Below are 20,878 nucleotides of genomic sequence, written 5' to 3'. Positions count from 1 at the left end.
GGCCGTTGCGCTTCCCATTTCTTGTTGGCTCTTTGAGGCTTGTTTGGCCCTCTCTCTCTCTCTTGCCCTTGAGGCTTAAGTTTGAGGCTTGGGCCTTGGGCCTTGGCCCTTGAGGCTTGGCCCTTGCCTCTCTCTCTCTCTCTCTCTCTCTCACTTGCCCTTGCCTCTCTCTTGCCTATCTAATATCTATATATAGAACAAGGCTACAAGGCTACAAACATGGAGTTTAGCGTAAACGGCCCTTCGGGCCGGGGGGAGTCATCTCCCCCCCGGACCCCCTGCAGAGAGGGGCTCACGCCCCCCTCCGCACCTTCCCCCAAGTAGGTTGGTGTGAAACTGCGCGCCGCCGGACTCAAAATTTACAGCCCATATGCAGTAGGTGTATAATAACTCACCGCATATGCATGTAGCTTGGTTGGCAGTGTGCCAACCTTCTCCAGAATCGTCTCATGCTATCTGGCCACAATCGGCCACCATCCGGTGTTTAAACCGGGACCTATCAGGTGACCCGTGCTACTCATAAATGCCTTCTCCTCATATAGAGGGGACTCACAAAGTAGAGTTAGCCGGTGCCTGCGTAGTTACCTGAGGGTGGAAAAACTAAAAAAAAAAGTATTTTTTGAGTGCCGTTCCCTCCCCCGTCCCCGTTCCCTACTTATGGCCGTCCCCCGTCCCGTCCCCGTCCACGTCCCCCGTTACCGTCCCCCGTTCCTTGTGACTATGTCGTATACACCTAGTTGGTGTATAGGTGACATGGCATTCTAGGTATTCATAAGCATTAAGCAGATAGATCACAGCATGAGCATCAGTGTAAGGGGCTGTTACAGCACCTACAACAACACATAAGGCATCATAAGCATTTAGGGCGTGTAGCATTTGTAGGTCCTGGACTGTGGGACCAACCGACTAGGTATTATCACCAGTGGTGGGAATTATCAGCAACAGCCAATAGCACACAAAAGAGCATATTAGGCATTGATAACTCGTGAAGACATAGATAGCTGGCCGACAACAGTTGCGTGGCCGACCAGCAGCATAATCTTATATATAAAGCAATCAAATTCATTCAATCTATCATCTCAGGATCTCCAATCTCCTCAGCGTTTCCAGCCTATGGATCAAAGGGGATCAGCATCACAATCAGCATACAGTCAGTAGACAGCAGTCAGGCAGTATGCATTCATTCTCTTGCCTCCTACATAGAGGTAAGCTAGCATCCAAAGGGTGGACCTCATCATTGGAGAAGGGAACAATCAGTCATCATCTTCATTCAGCATCTCTCTCTCATCCTGAGAAGGATATTCATTTAGGGCAAGCATAGATCTATTCATAGATCTCATTTGTAAAAAATTCATCATTAGGATTAATATAGCTGCATTGCATTGCATTGACCTCATTGTCTATCTCTTAAGTATAAGTAAGTGCAGTAGTTAAGTTAAGCCTAAGGTTGTTTTGTTTTAAATCAAAATAAGCTAGAAAACATAAATAATTACTGACATCCCAATATGAGCGAGATGCATGCCCCTTTACAAGTCCAGGTGATCTATGATGATACAATGGTCTCTTCCAAGTCTAAACTCCTGACCAAGCAGGGGAATAAGCACAAAACAAAGTTCTCGGACCGATGGCTAGCACGACTGAAGGAAAGTCTTTGGACCGACCTTCGAAGAATTCTACTCTGACCCCAGCAAAGAAAAAACGTCTCCTTAAGGCTTTGAAGCTCAAGGAGGAGGGACGTTGCTTCATTTGCGAAGAAAAGGACATATGTATAACGAGTGTCCGAAGCAAAAGGTGCAAAGACCAACGCAGGACCCAAGCCAAAGGCAGCTAACCAGTTGTCTTTGAAAGACAACTGGTTAGCTGCCTTTGACAGGAACGTCAGTTCCTGTACTTTCTCGCCCTAGTTCATGTCCTGATTGTTTGTTCAACTCTAAAGTTTTTGGCGTGCATGATCTTCTCTGAGTTTATGGAGAAGTGATGGCCATAGAATCCACATTCTTCTAGACCCTGGCAGCTCACACAATTTTGTTTATTACAAACTCGTGCAGAAATTGGGTCTTGACACAATACCCAACAATCATACCTATGAGGTACGCTTACTTGCAGGTCGGCAAGTATGGGATCGAAAGGTGAAGAAGCTACCGATCTGGATTCAGTACTACGAAGATACTCTTGAGTGCTATATTATGCATCTAGAGCATGTAGACTTGTTATTAGGGATTGAGTCTTCAAGTCCAGATAGATTGGCCTAGTCATACTTTTTCTTTTGAACATAGGAACACCCAGTATAGTCTCTTAGGTGATTGTATACATCCCTCTCAGAGACCTCTTGTACATACAATTGATTTTGGTAATATAACGGATTCTTCTTTGTATACTGCTTTCCATTGTGTCTTGATTCCACTTTCTTCATTTCTCATACCTACTATGGATGTCAATGAATTAAGTGTGTTTGAAAGCAAAGAACTAAAGAAGATACTTGATTTGTTTCAAGATGTCTTTCCTAAGGAACTGCCATCCGGCTTACCACCTAAAAGGACAGTAGATCATCGTATTGACCTGGTCCCTGGTGCTCACCTTGTTAGTATTCCACCTTACAGGATGAGCCAAGCTGAGAAAGATGATATGGTTTTCAACCTAGATCACTTGTTACAGCGGGATTCTCAGGACTTCAGCATGATGCAGTACGCAATTTTCTGCAAGATATGCAAGAAATGTTACAAGTTGCGAAAGAATCTATTAAAAGTGCTCAAGACAGAGACAGATTTTATTCTAATAGACATCGTTCACCCAGAGAGTTCTCTGAAGGAACGATGGTGTATTTGCGAGTTCGGAAAGATTCCGAGACTTTACGGACAGGTCGATCTCCGAAGTTATCCCCTAGATACTGTGGACCATTTCGTATTACATGACGGATTGGTTCAATCGCATATGAATTGGATTTGCCTTCTCATGTGAAAGTTCATCCTGTATTTCATGTCAGGACTTAAGGAAGTACTGGGTGGAACAGACGAGTTAGTTACTCCTAAAGAAATCATAAATGTTGAGGACATGACATTTGTTCCACACGAACCTGAAAAGATTCTTGGATTTCGTGAAAGATGATTGCGTAATACACTTATCACGGAATACAAGATCAAGTGGAAGGATCGTGTTGAGGAGGACGCTACATGGGAGACATTGACTACCCTTTAGAGGAATTACCCTCGATTTTTAGTGAGCTCAGGAGTGAGCTCTTAGAGGAAGGGGAGACTAGCTTCGAGGTTTGGGGAAGCTTGGAGCTAGGCAGGTTGATTGGTGAGTTGAGTTAGGGATAGACTAATGGGCGGCTCCCAAGCATGGACGGGAGGGCGCCCAAGTGTGGATGCCCGATGACCGGCCAAGAGCCTATAAAAGGGTGGCCAAGGTTAGTCATTAGTTCATAGAGTCTCGTGTGTCTATGTGAGAGCTCTATGGTTAGGAGTCTAGATCTAGTGCAGACGTGCACATGCTTTATGCAGCCAAGGCTGGCAGCAGTCTCGAGGCCCGCGAGGGTAGCTTCGTGGCGGTATGGGACGTCATGAGGTAAAGATTGGTTGGTACGTCCATCTAGTTAGCTCAGCTCGTGGCTCGGTGGGAATAGCCAAGACTAGTGGGCTTGCCCATGGTTGTCAAGGTTGGGAGGTGAGTCAGGCCTGCACCCCCTTCACGTTTGTTTGGTTTGTTCAGGTTTCGAGTCTTGTACCAGGAGCGTTCTACGAGGAGATCCTATGGGGATTTGACAAGGACTCTTCTTATCTGCCTCTTGTGTTGGGTGGAGTACTTGCAGTTTTTGATGGCAATTACACACCAGAGGATGACCTCACTAGGTTTGTCTTCACCTTGGGAGCATATACTAGTTGGTATCTTCACAGTGCATAGATTTCTTGGAGACTGTACTGACAACAACCAGAGTTTTTTCTTCGGTGTATTAGCGGGGGTATTACTTTGAGTATGTTCCACGGGGAGATGGTGGTCTAGACGTTTAAGTGTCGAGTAGTACTCGTGGATATAGTGCTTGTGAAACTATTGTAAGGAGTATTGTTCTCTTTTCACTTTGGGGCTACCTAATATTTCCTTTGGCTTTCAATGTACACAGATGATGTTTCCACACATAGTGCTAGGAACAATAAGTATCATGCTTTACTTTACTAGCCACCTTATTAGCTAGGCACTTTACAAACCATGTTTCAATTTTCGAACTTCGAGTTTTTTTAAGTTTTTTCTTTTCATGCCATTGTGCATAACACAGACACTTCTGATGTATCACGGGGTCTGGTTGACCCTTGTGGTCCCTTGTAGGACGGTAGTATAATCTCCTTTCCTTTTCTTCATAATCTTTTGATTCCTCTTTCTTTACAGTTTTTTTCATGTTTGTTAAATCATCATAACTATGACCTTAAAAAGCCCTGTTTTGTTTGTGTAGTTACTCCTTTACTCGATTATGTTCATTTTTATCTTTGTGCCATCTTTTTCTTCTATTCTTGCTTTGCTATTGGCTGTTCATCATTTTTTTCTTTATTTGGACGCTTGGATACATTTTAATCTTAGCTTGTTTGATGTTGGCTTGGTAAGATGCAATAATGTCATCTACCAAGATATTTTATCAGGTTATCTCATGAAAGTGTTTATCTTCTGATCTTTGCATGCAGCCTTGACCCTGGAGTTTTCTTTCACGGATGGAAAAGAGTGGGATGGGCCCTACAAACTGAAATTTGAAATACCAAAGAAGTGGAAAAACAAGCCTGCTGTGTTTTTCAGTGAGGTGTACACGTCATTCCAACATTTGTTGTTTGTCATCTTTTTTATTTTGTGTGTGTGTGTGTTTTGGGGTAAGCATTAGCATGGCCTAGTATACAGTTCGTAACATTGATAAGTCCGAACTTCTTACAAGCTTCAGGTACTATATTTTCTCACCTTTTAGCCGTTTTCCGGGCCCATGTCTCAGCCCTGCTCATCTCCTATGAAAATTGGGGCAGTTTTCCAACCATAGGAGGCATGTAGAGATTGCCACACAGAGCTCTTTTCTCTCTGAAGCAGAAGGCTCATTCTCTTTGTCATGGGGAAGAAATAAGGATATAGATTGTCTAGGCTTGATACTGAGCAGGAACAACTATTCAAAGATGGTGGGATCATGCTGGAACTTGAGTTTAAGATATGAAATGGCAAGAGTTGGCATTCTCAGGTGTAGTATGGCGTTAGTAAGTGTATTGAAAAAGTTTTTCAGTACAGTTTATTTGAAAGGACCCATTATTCATCAGTACCTATCAGTACTTAGGGGCTGATGTTTAAAAAGGGCCCTTTTTATTCATTGGACGAAATTGGACATGAACTTTGGCACAAAACTTTAGCGAAATCGGCCACTCTATTTGTAAAATTGGATTGATGAGGAGAACTTACAGCAAGCATGGGCTGCCATCTGTACAATCAGGGCAATTTTCTAGGGTTTAGGTTGCAAAGACAAATTGGGTGGAAGGTTGCAAGCAACAGGCGGCATGTGTGCTATGACCTCCAAACTTTGCACATTCAAGAGATAACGCAGATGGTAAGGGAAAAGGTTTCTTTAGGGCTGAAGTTGCTGTCAGCACAAGGGATTTTCGCCACAGGAGTGGATGGCAAATAGTGTCTCTCTTATCTTGTATAGCATGCGCTTGGCATGTGGATGGAGGCACGATCATAGGCCTTTTAGGGCCACATCTGCTAGCAGGCTGGACGACTCTTCTTTTGTGTGTGTGGGTTGGGGTGTGTTCCTATAAATATCCTCCAATCCCTCTCCCCTTTCTTCATAGCCTCCACCCCAGCCCTAAGAGCAGTGAATGCAGCCCTCAAGGTCCCTATAGCAACCAAGATCCAGCCTGAAGCAGCAACTAAAATGACTGTCCCATTTTCCCATAAACAGCTTCTTCATAACCTCCACTCCAGCCCCAAGAGCAGCAAATGCAGCCCAAAAGGGCTCAATATTAGCATCGTATATAGTCATTCATATTCGTATATAGTCATTAGGGCATTGATAACTACTAGTGGTTTTCATATAGCTCAGATTTGATTTATGTGGCGCTTAATTTAAGCACAAATTATGCGTTATTCATTCATGCACCATTCATCAAATTACTCACCATTTGGTGAAGTCGATTCACGGGTGATTTGTAAAGGTTGAATTATGCGTAATTCAAGCCTTCACACCCTGAATTTTTCTTTTTCAGATTTTCTCAAGTTTCCTTTTTAAAAATTGGATTTTCTTCTCTTTATGGAATTTAAAAATGTAAAATTTGCCTTTCTTTGTTTGTTTCCGTTGTCAATTTTTTCCTTTTTTCAGTTTTCAAATTCTTTTTTTTGTTTTCTTTTCTCAGCACGGTGAAGTTTTTGCAGTTTTCAGCCAAATTTTTCTTTGTGCTTCCTCATTCTCATGAACTGCAAGTCTCTGAGATGTCTTGAGACACGTCCCTTTTGTGGGGCGGGCCTCAATCCAAGGGCCTACTGAGCAGTCTTATGTCAGGACCCGTTTCTGATGGAAGGGTGTCAGGTTGTGAACCTATGTCATGTGGATGTAAAACTGCCACCAATCATCCCTAATTAACTCTTTTGCTCTTGTTTGGTCAGTGTGGAAGCTTGTGATTATATATTGGAAAGGGACATTAAAACCGGTCTATGGACACATAAAGCGGCAATTCATTCACAAATAACCTGGACTTACTCAGACACACAATCACAGAATCCTCGCTCCCTCGCTCAACAACACATTGGCCCCGAAGTCCGGCGCCCCTTGTGGTATTTATTTATTGTTAAAAAGTTGGAAAATACAAAGCACGAGTGCAACAAAGCACTCTACTTGCACCAGCTGAGTTTTACAAATTCTGGGAGAAATTTGCCAGCATAACTGCACTAAAACTGTTCCATAACATCTCAGAATGAGTCCCAACTGACAGGCTCACTTCCATAGGCATCAGACTACCCAATGGAGCCCAAAACATCACAATTCAGCTTGCTGTAATTTTCTGCACAGGCCTGTTTTCAGCTCTGTTTTCAGCCCAAATTAACCCTTGTACTGTCCTGGAAGACTTTAGCAAAGTCCTACTGCATTCTGGCATCAACCGGGCAACATAACAGTCCAAAAACAGCACCTAAACAGTGCTGAAACAGCGTTGTATTGAAGAGGTTATTACCCTCTTCCGTCACTGCTTTGGTGTAGGAACTAACTACACCGGTTCATGTTCAAGGAGGCAACTAGCCTTTGCATATAAGCATGAAATTCACACAACTGTACCTGATTTTATCTGATGAGAGCATTACCATAGTCTGCAAGAGAAAGAGAGAGAGAGAGAGGCTGTGGGGAGCAAGCTCAACCCTCAATACATGAGTTGCAGGGCAAGGGAGTGCACCACAATAGCTCTTAACCTGCAACAATCCACCATAATGGCTGCAAATGAGCCTCATTCAGCCCAAAATCCCATGCTTCCCTCTTCCCAGTGTGGAAAATGCACATAAATTTGACACTTGGCACATTTTTAAGCCTTTTCCACATGCAATCTTCCAAGCTAAAAATCTCCTGACTGGTTCACATTCTCACAACAGTTCTTTGCCAGCTTTTGGTCCCCTTGACATTCCGCACAAACTGACGCGAACACTTTTCAATTCCGACACTGCCCAAAATAGCAGTTCCCTAGATTTTAGGGATGATGTCATTTGCATTTCTTCTGGTCTCCTGACCATCTTTGACCACTATGGTAACTTCAGAATTTGCTTAGAATTCAAGATACATTCACATATCGGTGGCGGCCACTTACTAGTGTAAACCGGCCTATGCTCTCATTCAGTGGCCATGTCCTGGACACTGTCATTCATCTTTCAATGCAGTTCTCAGGCTTAGCCAACCACTGGTCCAAAGTCCCAGTGGCTGACCCATTCTGACATTGCAATGGTCCAAGCCCTTCCAAGAGATCCCGGGGGGAAAACAACAGCAACCAAAGAGAAAGAAAAGAAAAATATATATATTTATAAAGAAATGTAAATAAAGAAAGCAACTGCAAAAAGTTTAACCTCCTGGTGACATACCCCCCTCTTGAAAGAAGTAAGCGACCTCGATTGCAAGTCCACATGCAAACGGATGACACAGGACGATCACAAGATTCCCCAGGTGATTAGTGTCATCGCATGTGTCTCCTGTCAACAGATGACACGGGGCGATGATAGGAATTCCTCACTACCATTTGTGTCATTGCAGGTTCAAGCCTTTCAAATACATGTTTCCGGATGCAACACAGGGCGATGGCACGTGTCCCGGCCCTATTAGTCTCAGAACACGTATAATCATTCATTGAAGTGTAACAGATACAACTTCAAAGCACTGAAAGTTCATTCATTGATTATGTCATTGACAACAAATGTCAAAACTGTACATTGCCAAACATATAATACAAATGTACAGGTCATTCAAAATTCAGGTTCAAAAAGCAGAAATAACTGGGAGAGACTCTCCTTTCAGCTTCACATCCAGAACATGAGTCTTGTCCCTATGTACAATTGTGATTTTCCTGTTGAAAGCATCCAACACTGCATGTTTCCTATTACACCATGGAATTCCCAACAGGACATCACATCCTTCCAAGGGCATGATAAGAAACTCCTCTGTGTCGACATAACTCTGTATATGCATGCGAAGTTTGCCAAGTATAGAAGTGACAGGAATTGAATGCCCAGGGCATGCCAAATCAGCCTGTCCAACTGGTCCCATCTCTTCAGCACGAATTCCCAACTTGGTTGCCAATGCCGGTGAAATAAAGTTGGCTCGAGCACCAGGGTCAAAGAAAATCAGCACTGTAGCATCTCTGATTTTACCCCATGCTCTGCACAATTCTGTCGCATGATCACATGGCTGGTCACCAACCATGTCAGGTATCAATCCTGCACTCAGCATTGTCTTCTTCTTGGGTGGCCCTTGTTTATCCTCCGCATCTTTTGTTGGCTGTTGTGGACATTTTTCAGCCATATGCCCTTTCTGTTCACAGATGAAACATTTCCCAGCTTGCATCAATGCCTTTCTCTCTTCAAATGACTTGCCCTACAGTGGCCTCTTCTGTCCTTTGCCTTGAGGTTCCTTCTTCACTGTGCTCTTGAAACCACCTGAACCTCCCTGAAGCAGTGCATTAGCCATGTTTGCATTCTCAATTAGTTGAGTCATGTTGGAAACATTGGTCTTAATACAGTAATCCCTGATCTCTTTGGGCAAACCACAGCAGTACTTCTCTATTTGCTTTGACAATGGCACTGTCCTGTAAGAAGTTACTGGCAAGAGTGCATCCCAAAACTTCTTATTGTACTCTTCTAGATTTGCACAATTAGCTGCATCCAGTTTGTGCCATGCTGTCATCACATCCACTTCAAAAGTGTTTGTCAGCCATGCAAAAGAGAACTGCTGCTTGAATTGGACCCATGTAGCAGGTGCCTGTCCTTGCATCAACAATGAGGTCCACCACTGCAATGCGTTAGCTTTCAAGAAAGTAGCAGCCTTCCGCACCTTAGAAGACTTTGTGAAGTTGCCTCCAGTGAATGCTGCAACAAACTGCTGAATGAAAGTCAGCGCTTTCAATTTGTCCTGCATCCCACTGAAAGTCTCAAACTTTACTGCTTGACCTCCTTCTTTGTAATCCTTTTGCACCTTTTCTGCATCAGTCCTTACTGCTCTTTGTCCACTAGGTTGAGAAAATTCAGTCACACTGACAGGTGCTGGGGGCCCCAAAGCTGGACTAAAATAAGTTTGAAATCCGGGCTGCACACCTGTATTGGCATAAAGAGGGTTCACAGCTTCCATAGGCATCATTCTTGGTGACCCTCTTGACATCAGTCCTGGGAAAATTGTGGGCGGCCTAGCCATGGCCTGGAAAACAGACCCACCACCAAAATAGCCAGGCTGGGAAGCAACGAATGGGGGAATGGTCGGCATGACTCTTTGCACATTACTACCCTGGCCATTAAATGCCTGTACCTGTGCCTGGGTAACATGTTGCACTGCTAGTATCACAGGTGCCTGCTCAACATGCTCTACCCTCATTTGCAACTGTTCTTGTGCCCTCTCTACTGCATGCTGGGATGCTTCAACCTGGGAATCCCCTGTTCGTGACTGCAAAAATTTCTTCATTCTGGGATTCTTAACTAGCTGCTGAAAAGTTCCAAGCATGCTAAGAAGCTGTGCCTGAAACAAATCCTCCTGTTCTTGTTCTTCCTCTAACAAGGCTGGCTGTACTACTAGCTCCGTCTGAGCAGAGGCTGACACCTGGGCACCTGTCACCTCTTTACGCTGACTGCGAGTAGAAGAGGAACTCTCTTCGGCAGGGAGCTTGCCTTTCCCTTTGTCTGTCATACTGTCAATTGAAAGTTTAAGGGAACCTGTATCCAAGGAAAGAGACCGTACTCTTTCTCACCTGTAATCAGTTGTACCTCACTATGTGTGTCTCCTGTTCACCCAATCCAATCCGTGTCCGGGCTCTTGTAGAAAAGAGGACCCTGTCCCGGCAACGGAACCATAAAACCGGTCTATGGACACATAAAGCGGCAATTCATTCACAAATAACCTGGACTTACTCAGACACACAATCACAGAATCCTCGCTCCCTCGCTCAACAACACATTGGCCCCGAAGTCCGGCGCCCCTTGTGGTATTTATTTATTGTTAAAAAGTTGGAAAATACAAAGCACGAGTGCAACAAAGCACTCTACTTGCACCAGCTGAGTTTTACAAATTCTGGGAGAAATTTGCCAGCATAACTGCACTAAAACTGTTCCATAACATCTCAGAATGAGTCCCAACTGACAGGCTCACTTCCATAGGCATCAGACTACCCAATGGAGCCCAAAACATCACAATTCAGCTTGCTGTAATTTTCTGCACAGGCCTGTTTTCAGCTCTGTTTTCAGCCCAAATTAACCCTTGTACTGTCCTGGAAGACTTTAGCAAAGTCCTACTGCATTCTGGCATCAACCGGGCAACATAACAGTCCAAAAACAGCACCTAAACAGTGCTGAAACAGCGTTGTATTGAAGAGGTTATTACCCTCTTCCGTCACTGCTTTGGTGTAGGAACTAACTACACCGGTTCATGTTCAAGGAGGCAACTAGCCTTTGCATATAAGCATGAAATTCACACAACTGTACCTGATTTTATCTGATGAGAGCATTACCATAGTCTGCAAGAGAAAGAGAGAGAGAGAGAGGCTGTGGGGAGCAAGCTCAACCCTCAATACATGAGTTGCAGGGCAAGGGAGTGCACCACAATAGCTCTTAACCTGCAAACAACCCACCATAATGGCTGCAAATGAGCCTCATTCAGCCCAAAATCCCACGCTTCCATCTTCCCAGTGTGGAAAATGCACATAAATTTGACACTTGGCACATTTTTAAGCCTTTTCCACATGCAATCTTCCAAGCCAAAAATCTCCTGACTGGTTCACATTCTCACAATAGTTCTTTGCCAGCTTTTGGTCCCCTTGACATTCTGCACAAACTGACGCGAACACTTTTCAATTCCGACACTGCCCAAAATAGCAGTTTCCTAGATTTTAGGGATGATGTCATTTGCATTCCTTCTGGTCTCCTGACCATCTTTGACCACTATGGTGACTTCAGAATTTGCTTAGAATTCAAGATACATTCACATTTCGGTGGCGGCCACTTACTAGTGTAAACCGGCCTATGCCCTCATTCAGTGGCCATGTCCTGGACACTGTCATTCATCTTTCAATGCAGTTCTCAGGCTTAGCCAACCACTGGTCCAAAGTCCCAGTGGCTGACCCATTCTGACATTGCAATGGCCCAAGCCCTTCCAAGAGATCCCGGGGGGAAAACAACAGCAACCAAAGAGAAAGAAAAGAAAAATATATATATTTATAAAGAAATGTAAATAAAGAAAACAACTGCAAAAAGTTTCACCTCCTGGTGACAGACATTGCATCCATAGAAATATGAGAAAGAAAGATATATCAACGTTTTCAAAAGACCTAGAGGGTCTATGAGACCAAAAAGGTAGTACCATGTATCCTTGATGAATCTGAACCATGGGAAAGAAATGAGATTGTATGATACGAGTTACAAAAGCTAAGATAACCATGTGACGCTACATGGTGAGAATGTGTGTCATACAGTGATACCATCCTCCTCTAGAATACAACACAAAGGAGCCAAAGCATCGCGGAGCTCGCCATGTTGTCGAAGGATATCTTGGATATGCTGCTGCCTGGTGGAGGGATGAGGCCTCAGAGATCTGGACGTCTGCGTCTCGAGAGAGATCACACATGCTTACAAGTTGACACCCCGTGTACGTGGGGCCAGAGGATCATGTGTTTGTGTAGGCCATCGTGGACCTAGCTGCTCCTATTGCTGCGCCTGTTGGGCCACTTTAGTCCTTGGCTGTGACCCAAAGAAATTTGTGATGGAGGTTTGGGAGGTGCCTCACTGGCTCGGTCTCTTGGAGTGTGGCCTCTTTATGACGGTGAGCTCGAGTAAATACATGCCAAAACATGATATGCCGGTTTTTGAACATATAGTGGGCCTCTACCTTCCCTTAGGGCATATCTGCTCCTCTGGGGGGATGTTCGTGGCTCTCATTGTCTCTACTCAGAGGCGGTTGGAGGATACTCTTAGTTGACCAATCGCGTGATGCACATAGCATGTGACGTGTGCATCTGCATGTTACCTTGGGATCTCAGTGAACCCATCCCCGGTGAGTCTCAAAAAATGCGCTCTGTTGATCTCGCGTTTCGTTTCTCTCTCTGAATGATGACACCCAAGTTTGGCATATGTGTAGGGCCGAGTAGATCCGACTGGACGATCCGGCTGATCTCGTGTCATGAGAGGTTGAGGTGTGGGGAGTCTACGTTGTGCTGAAATGGGGGTATGCAATTCATGTGCATGAAGCCATTGAACTACCTCAGAGTACCATACCTGCTGTGCTAAGGGCGAGGGAGGTCTGGAGCAGCTCGTGGAGGGTCCACAAGATCCACTATATTGGTGTCCTCCACCTCCTGGGTCTGGAAGAAACTGGTGATGGGTCTATGAGAGAACCCAAAGGGTCTATGAGACCAAAATGATGTATATACATTGTCCATGAAATCTTGTCATGGATGAAATAAGAAAAAGCAATAGTAAACTAAAACTGACAACTGAAAGCTAAGATCTCAGACTCTAAGTAAGATGAAAAATCTACATCCTACTATGCCAGGTATAGGGTATAATAAGTGATAGAATATGGGAGAGATGAATAAAACAGTCAATCACCGATCATCAAGTACGTGACTTGGGCTGGGTACATATTTCCTAAGCAAATTGAATATATTATGTACCTTGAGATGGGGAGGCAGAAGAAGTTTATAAGCTAGATCGCCCACTTTCTTTATAACAGCATACGGTCCACAGTCTCTGGGAGAGAGCTTCTTGTACTTCCCTAAAGATAAGGAACTTCTTTTTGGTCGTACTCGAATGAAGACCATATCTGATTCTTCAAACTCTCTCTCTGATCTTTTTTTATCTGCATACTGCTTTTGCCTATCTTGGGCTGCCTTAATATCTTTACGGATTGATTGCATTTGCTGGTCCATGTCATCAAGCATTTGTTTGGACATCTTGACTCTGATCAACGCCTCAAAGAATTCGGTAAAATCTGGGAATTTAAGGACAGGGTTGGTTACTAAGGCTGTCTTCAGTTTATCAAAGGCACTCTCACACATTGCAATCCACTAAAAAAGGGTACTCTTCTTGAGAAGGTTAGTTAAAGGGGATGCTATCTGAGCATATTTGGGTATAAAGATCCTATACCATCCGGTTAATCCTAGGAATCCTTTGACTTCCTTTACCGTCTTGGGTTCCGGTTAATCTACGACTGCTTGGATCTTTGTGGGGTTAGGAGAAATCCCATCCTCTCTAGAGTGTCCAATATCCACCCCTCTAGGCTGGAAAAACTTGGTGATGGTGAGCTGAGAGGACTGTTGGGGGCAAGGATCTCCGAGTAGTGACTCTCTGTGTCGGCTGAGCTCCAATAGGAAGAGTCCAAGGCACCTCTGATCTGGGTACTCCATGATCCGGGTGGAGTCTTATTTGACATGGTTTGGAGCATCATCGCCCTCTATGAATCCATCATTGGACGAGTGAGAACCCCAGGAGGTACATCGCAAGAGATTTCCAGCACTATTGGGGTGAAACAGGGCTGCCCTCTTATCACCCACTCTTTTTGGCCATCATTGGACGAGTGAGAGCCCCAGGAGGTACATCGCAAGAGATTTCCAGCACTATTGGGGTGAAACAGGGCTGCCCTCTTATCACCCACTCTTTTTGGCTATCTCTACATGTTAGCACATCCATCCCCAGTTTCTGCCCATTTTTGGTGTCCTTTTGGTCCCTTTTGCATGGCCCTTGATTGTGGGCTGGCCACCCCTATTTTACATATTTTTCTGGGATTTTTCCCAGCACATTTGGTATTTTCCCAGTCGGCCAGCTTCTCAGCTCCAATCAGCCAGCCCTCCTCACCTATAAGGGTCCAAAGCCCTCTCTGAATAGATATTGAAATCTTCCTCTGATCTCATAGTAGACTGGGCATTGGCAACCACAGTGCTCCTCTGACTCAATCCCTATCTGGCAGGGTCTACATTTCCTGTCCTCTCTGGGTATTTGCTCAGCATTGCTAGTCTCTATCCTCAATCTATTGGATGATACCCTAAGCTGTCCTCTTGGGGTATCTGCTCAGCACTGCTAGTCTCTATCCTCAATCTATGGGATGATACCTTAAGCTGTCTAGTGGCTGTCCTCATAGCAGGGGACATGAAGGCATTGGGATAATTTTGCTTTTGTATGAAACCATCTGCTGTGAATCACACAAAATGTTCTCTGTATCCACCTTGGTAGAAGGCAATGGGCCTACCGGTGTGATCCATGTGTTACGGGTGGGTGGAAGGGATCATAGTGTAGGGAAACGCATATGAGGCGGATGCATGTAGTACACCTGCCAATCCTCTCGTGATCTCGTCCCCAGAGAGCTATGAGGGTCTAAAGCGAACAAGCCATCAGATACTGCATCTCGATAAACCCTAACTGTCTCACGTGTGAATTGATATCTCGGGTACCTAGGTAGATGAGTGGCTGGCCCATCTCTCGGCAGGATCTACGTACTAGTGTGAAACGCAGGTTTGCATGATCGGCTGCTATGCCAATGGGCCTACTGGAAATCGAGAAACCCTGCACATCAGGTATCAATGAAGGAGATCCCATCAAGTAGTCCACTGTGCTCGCTCCCCCTCTAGAGTTCGAGTGTGTGAGAGCATCTGATCCTTGCCATCTCGATAAGCCATTGTATATGACCAACCCATGTGCACTCCCGAGTGTGAGAAAATGCTTGCCATAATCTGTAATCTCCCCCTCATCCTGTGCTGATCTCTGCAACCCTACATCCTCTGCCATGATCTCCCGGTACATAGCCTCTTGAGTATCATACAACTCTGTCTGCTCTGTGCCTGTACGTGCATTAGAGTCTCTTAATAGTAATATGTCTCCCATGCTCGCAGACCTCATGATATCATCATATAGTGGTATATAGGGCGACTCTCCTAATGGTGCAAACCTGGAGTGGGCTGGGGGAAAGTAGCATACCGCCACATATAGCTCGTGGAGCCCCTCTCTGCATATTCGGACCCACATGTACCTCGCATCTGCATCTCTATGTACCACATGTATTTTGTCACGAAGCTCCTTCCTGTAAAGTATTGCCACTCCTCCAGATCCTCTGGTACCTCCCACTGTGCGTGGCTGAGGGCGGAAAACTGATTCCCATCTATAACCTCGGACGTCAGGAAGCCTCTTGTTTGTGCATTGATGGGTCTCTGTATACATAGCAATATCACTGTGTCTGAACGTATCCTCAAAGTATCCTGCATCTGTTCTAAGGGCTCCGTTGCAATTCCACACCGTGAATCGCAAGGTCTCATAGGCCACGCACCGTCAAGCGGGCCTCCTTTCCGTAATGATGAGTCGGCCATCTCTGTATAGCGCCCATTTCACCTCTTTCCTTGCCTCAAGCACACGCGGCATGTGTTCCTTCCGGTGTGCTATCTGTGCTGGTGTAAGGTCCTCATCCAAATAAATCTTTTCCCCCTTAAGGACCATCCTTTTGGAGAGGAAGGCCTTCTTCTTCTCCAAGTCACCAAACCTGATGATTAATATTATCGCCCTGGTTTCATCTCTGCCTACTCGCCATGCTCCGGTAATGGGTACATCAGTGGCTCCAATTTTTGTTGCAAGAACTTTTGCATCCTCTTGGGGATTTCCCTTATCTTCCCACCCAACTACATGTACATGTAAGGCACGTGCCCATCTCTTGGCTTCCTCTTCCAATGTAGCATTCATCACCTCTACTTTATTGACTGGTGTATCCTTTTGTTTTTTTACTACTTCAATCCATGGGTTGACTTCCTCAATTTGTTTCTTTGTGGCACTGGCAATTTCAGCCCATGAATGCATTTCCTTCTCACTTGCCACTTTTGCCTTACATGATTCCAAAGTGTTTTGCATTTCTGTGATGTCTTTTTCGCGGTCAGCCATACATGTCTTCAAAGTGCCTTCGTACGATGCAAGTGTTGTGCCAATCTCTCGGAGCATGTCATCCTTCCATTTCTTCATCTCTTTTTTAATTTCCGTGTGCATCAAGGCTTGGGGTAATTCCATCTCAACCCGTACTTGGGCTTGCATTTCTCCCTTCAATTGGACATGTATCTCTTCCTTCAGCGTTTCGTATATCACTTTCCTTTGGGCATGCATCTGCTCGGTCCATTCCTTTTCAAGCTCCTGTCGCATGGTGTTCATCTCTGTCCTTATGTGAAGCTGTAGCTCCTCATAAATGGCCTCATCTCGTCGGGCCATCTTTGTAATCCTTCGTGAGCCAGGGGACATGATTCCTTCCGGCATTTGGTGCCTTCGTGGGGGTGTGAAAGGTTGTCTCACCATCTTGTTCCCCCTCTAAAGGTTGAGACATTTTTTCCCCTACTAGTTGCTGCCTTGGAGGCCTGAGCAAGGCTGGGTGGGAAAACGAAGCAGAACTGAGGAGAGAAGATGGGTGGGAAAAGGGAGCAGAACTGTGGAGAGAAGCAGAACTGAGGAGAGAAGATCGTTTGCTTCAGGGCTTTTTCAGGCGGACCAGGGCAGTGCTTCTAGTGCCAAACGGTGCTTCTCCAAGGGGAGTAATGGCCGGCAATGCTGTGTTGTTGCAGCCAGCAGGCGGAAATTCTGCACAGGACAGCAACAGGTGAAGAGGCGCAGCCAGGCACTAGGTAAGCAGAGGCGCAGTTGCTGGGCAGAGAGCGGGTCGCAAGTCGTAGATGAGGAGGCAAGTATGTCGCACGTTGAACAGACGAGCAGGTCGCAAGAAACAAGATGGAAGACGCAGAGAGCAGGTCGCAAGTCGTAGATGAGGAGGCAAGTAGGTTGCACGTTGAACAGACGAGCAGATTGTAGAGACTCAGGCAAGCAGGTTGCTGTATTCCAGTCTTTGACCTTGTTCGTCTGCGACCTTGCTCGCCTACGACCTTGTTCGCCTGCAACCCTGTTCGTCTGTGACCTTGCTCGCCTGCTGCTGCGACCCTATTCGCCTGTGACCCTACTCATCTGTGAGTGTGCGTCTTTGCTCGTCTGTGACCTTGCTCGCCTACGACCTTCGGTACTTTAGCTCGTCGGTACTCCCATGCGCCGGAGAGAGAGAAAGAAAGAAAGAAAGAAAGGTTCATGCGTCAGAAATAGATAGAGAGAGAGGTATAGTTGTATAGAAACACATTTCTTACGTGATGAAACCGTATGAAACGTTTCATACGTATGAACACGGGGGGTTTGGGGCTGTTTGATCTTTCACATTGACTGACTAGATTCTAGAGTCCAAAGTTCAGACATTATTACATTTGTGATGCTTTATTCTTTATTATGCAGAATGTAGTATGCCTTGGAATTTGCCATAGATCTTGGATGATGGACCACATTTCCTATTTCACGCACTTGTATGGTGTTTTACATTAATTTCAGTGTTTTTGCAGCACCTTTTAACCTTTTTACATGTTAGTATGCACAAAAAGTGTATTTTTTTGTATATACCAGACTAAGTAGGCTTTTTTTGATCCATTAATTTTATGAAATGTTTCTGAAAAAGAAAAATTGTATGAAACGTTTTTGAAATGTGTTTCATATGGGGTGTTTTCGAAACACCTGGCAAATATGGTAAACTTATTAGCGCCTACCAAAGACATAAAAAGGTCTATGAGACCAAAAAGTTGTTACATGTGATCTTTGAGTTAATTGGATGTCAAGATAACATGAAAAAGGTAAGAGACTAGCTGTCGACAGGATAGATAGGGCCAATGTACTTGTAGACCTTGTGCGGTCATTTGTCATCCTTCTCATAGATGGAGTACAGGGCCACAATATCCACTATATGTGGTGGTGCCTCTCTTTATGTCTTGGATCTAAAACTGACGGGTGAAGGGTCAAGATGTTTGTGGATGGGTGCATTTGGTTCTCTCGTGCAGATTGCTTTCTGTCATGAACTCGTGTGTATGGGGACAGAGGATTATGAGGTATGGTGTGTGCTCAATGATGTGTTGACTCTATCTTGCTCACATGGACTGTGTATGTGGCCTCAAGATAGAGAGAAAGAGTCTATGAGATCACAAAGGTAGTACAAAAGGTAGCATTTGATCGCCTACGAGGCATTGCAAAGGGTTATGCTCAAGAGAAGGACATAGATTATGATGAGACCTTTTCCTCCACATCTCGTATGACTACAATCTGGTGTATTATTGCTTTGGCAACACGTCATGGATGTAATGTATATCAGTTGGTTATTAAGATTGCGTTCTTGAATGGTGATTTGCATGGGGAGATTTGTGTATCTCAACCTCGTCGTTTTGTTCAGAAGGGACAAGAGTCTAAAGTATGCAGGTTAAGGAAAGATTCAGGCTCCTGGAGCATGGTATGAGAAGATAAATGCATACTTGGTTGCTAATGGTTTTTCAACAGTCTAACTGAGATTACCCTCTATGTAAAGTAGGAATTGGTTTTTGGTCACCATTTCAGATGTTGGTGACATGTTGCTTGCAAGTCTTGATGAGGAGAAGATTTCAGCCTTCAAGGTTGAATTACACGTCTCATTTGAGATGATAGATTTGGGCTGATTGCATCATTACTAGGGCATACATATTGTGCAACGTGATGATCGTATTGTGATGTTGCAATCAAAGTACATACAATGACTGCTTACACGGTTTGGTCTTGAAGACTTTAAGATTGTTGCTACACCAATAGAGCTAGGTGCTCGGCTTAGTCTCCAAGATGCAGGTGAACCATTTGATGCATACTTTATCAGTAGGCTGTTGGGTGCCGCATCCATCAATGTAATACAAGGCTAGACATTTAGTTTGGAGTCTCCCAGTTGAGCAGGTTTATGCACTTTCCGGAAGTAAGCATGGATAGGCTACCAAGCGAGTATTCAAATACTTACATGGCACTTAGTGCCTTGGGCTATTCTATGCTAAGGAGAGTGATATTTAGCTGCATGCTTTCAGTGACTCTGATTAGGCTGGATGTTATGACACGCAAGTGTTACTAGTGGCTTTTGCTTTCATCTTTGTAATTCATGTATATCATGGTTCAACAAGAAGCAGTCGGTGACAATGGTCACTTCGAGCTGTGAAGTTGAGTGCAAGGCAGCCTTCATAGCGGTTGTGGAGTGTGTATATGGCTTAGACTTCTTTTGGTGGATCTTGGTATTGGATAACAGGTCCCCACCTCCATCTTCATCACTGATAGCTAGAGTGCATTGGTCGTTGCGAGAAACCCAGCGTTTCATGCTCGCACAAAGCACGTTGAGGTACACTATCATTATGTCAGGGAGAGGGTCATTGCAAGAGAGATTAGCCTGGCTTATGTCTCTACACACGATAATGTGGCAGATATGTTCACAAAGGCGCTCACAAGAGAAGTTCGAAGCTTTTGGCAAAGCTTTGGGCTATTGCCATTTGGGGATTGATTAGCCACATGATCCCTAGACATGTTCACATCATCATTAGCACGGAGATTTGTAGCCATTTATATGGTAGTGATATGTGGATGTAGGCTAATAATGGGCTAGGAGACTTTTTCTCTCCTAAGGAGGTTTTTCTCCCCGAGCGTGTATACACACTCTTATGAGTGAATTTGTAAGTGACCTTATCATGTCACTTCACGTGTACTTCACTCATTCTCATCTATCTACTTATGCTTCTCTATCTTTTCTTGCTTGCTGCATCTGTGTGTTTTGCTACCTTTGTCTCTACTCCAATAGATTTTGATCTTGCCAAGGTTGCTGATAAGGTCTCTCCCCATGCAAAACCTCTCGAGTACATCCAAATGTCTTTGTAAACCCTCGGCTGAGTTTAAAATCAAGACAATGTCATTTGCATACAACAATATGGGCACCACTACATGAGTGAGTAGTGAGCCTCTGCCTCCAAAGCTGTCCACAAGAGCCTCTATCTCATCAATGTATAAACCCTAGAGTGTAGAAGAGAGTGGGCCAACGTGTTTGACCCCAATAGTATTGCATATATTCCAAGAGAGTCCACCTGGTGCATGAACTCGGCTGATCTCTACCTCGTATAGGGCCATCGGCCCATCACACCCCAAATCATGTCATGTTGGAGGTGCAAGTCCTTCAAATGTCCTAACATGTGGAATTGAGGGACAAAATAAAAAGCTATGCGAAAATCCACCAAGCAACAATGAACACTAACCTGGCCTCCTCTATGGTGGCCCATGGAGTGAAGATATGATCCAGGGTGGAGAAATTCCTCCTGAAGCCTGCTTGACG

At 44.7% G+C, this 20,878-nt stretch overlaps 1 protein-coding gene across 1 annotated transcript in view; it reads left to right on the top strand.

The window, feature by feature from the left end:
• Positions 1-20,878, top strand: part of PIFI (post-illumination chlorophyll fluorescence increase) — a 91,070-nt gene that overhangs the window by 53,499 nt on the left and 16,693 nt on the right. The window contains exon 6 of the mRNA XM_086810759.1: positions 4,671-4,783. Coding sequence (XP_086666885.1) covers positions 4,671-4,783 — 113 coding nt within the window. The remainder of the gene's footprint in view (positions 1-4,670; positions 4,784-20,878) is intronic.

The sequence above is a fragment of the Cibotium barometz genome, chromosome 16 (genome assembly GCF_041138505.1).
Source record: "Cibotium barometz isolate CiBa-2024 chromosome 16, ASM4113850v1, whole genome shotgun sequence".
NCBI lineage: Eukaryota > Viridiplantae > Streptophyta > Polypodiopsida > Cyatheales > Cibotiaceae > Cibotium > Cibotium barometz.
The sequence above is the reverse complement of the archived record's forward strand: the minus strand, read 5'-3'. Positions and strand labels throughout refer to the sequence as shown.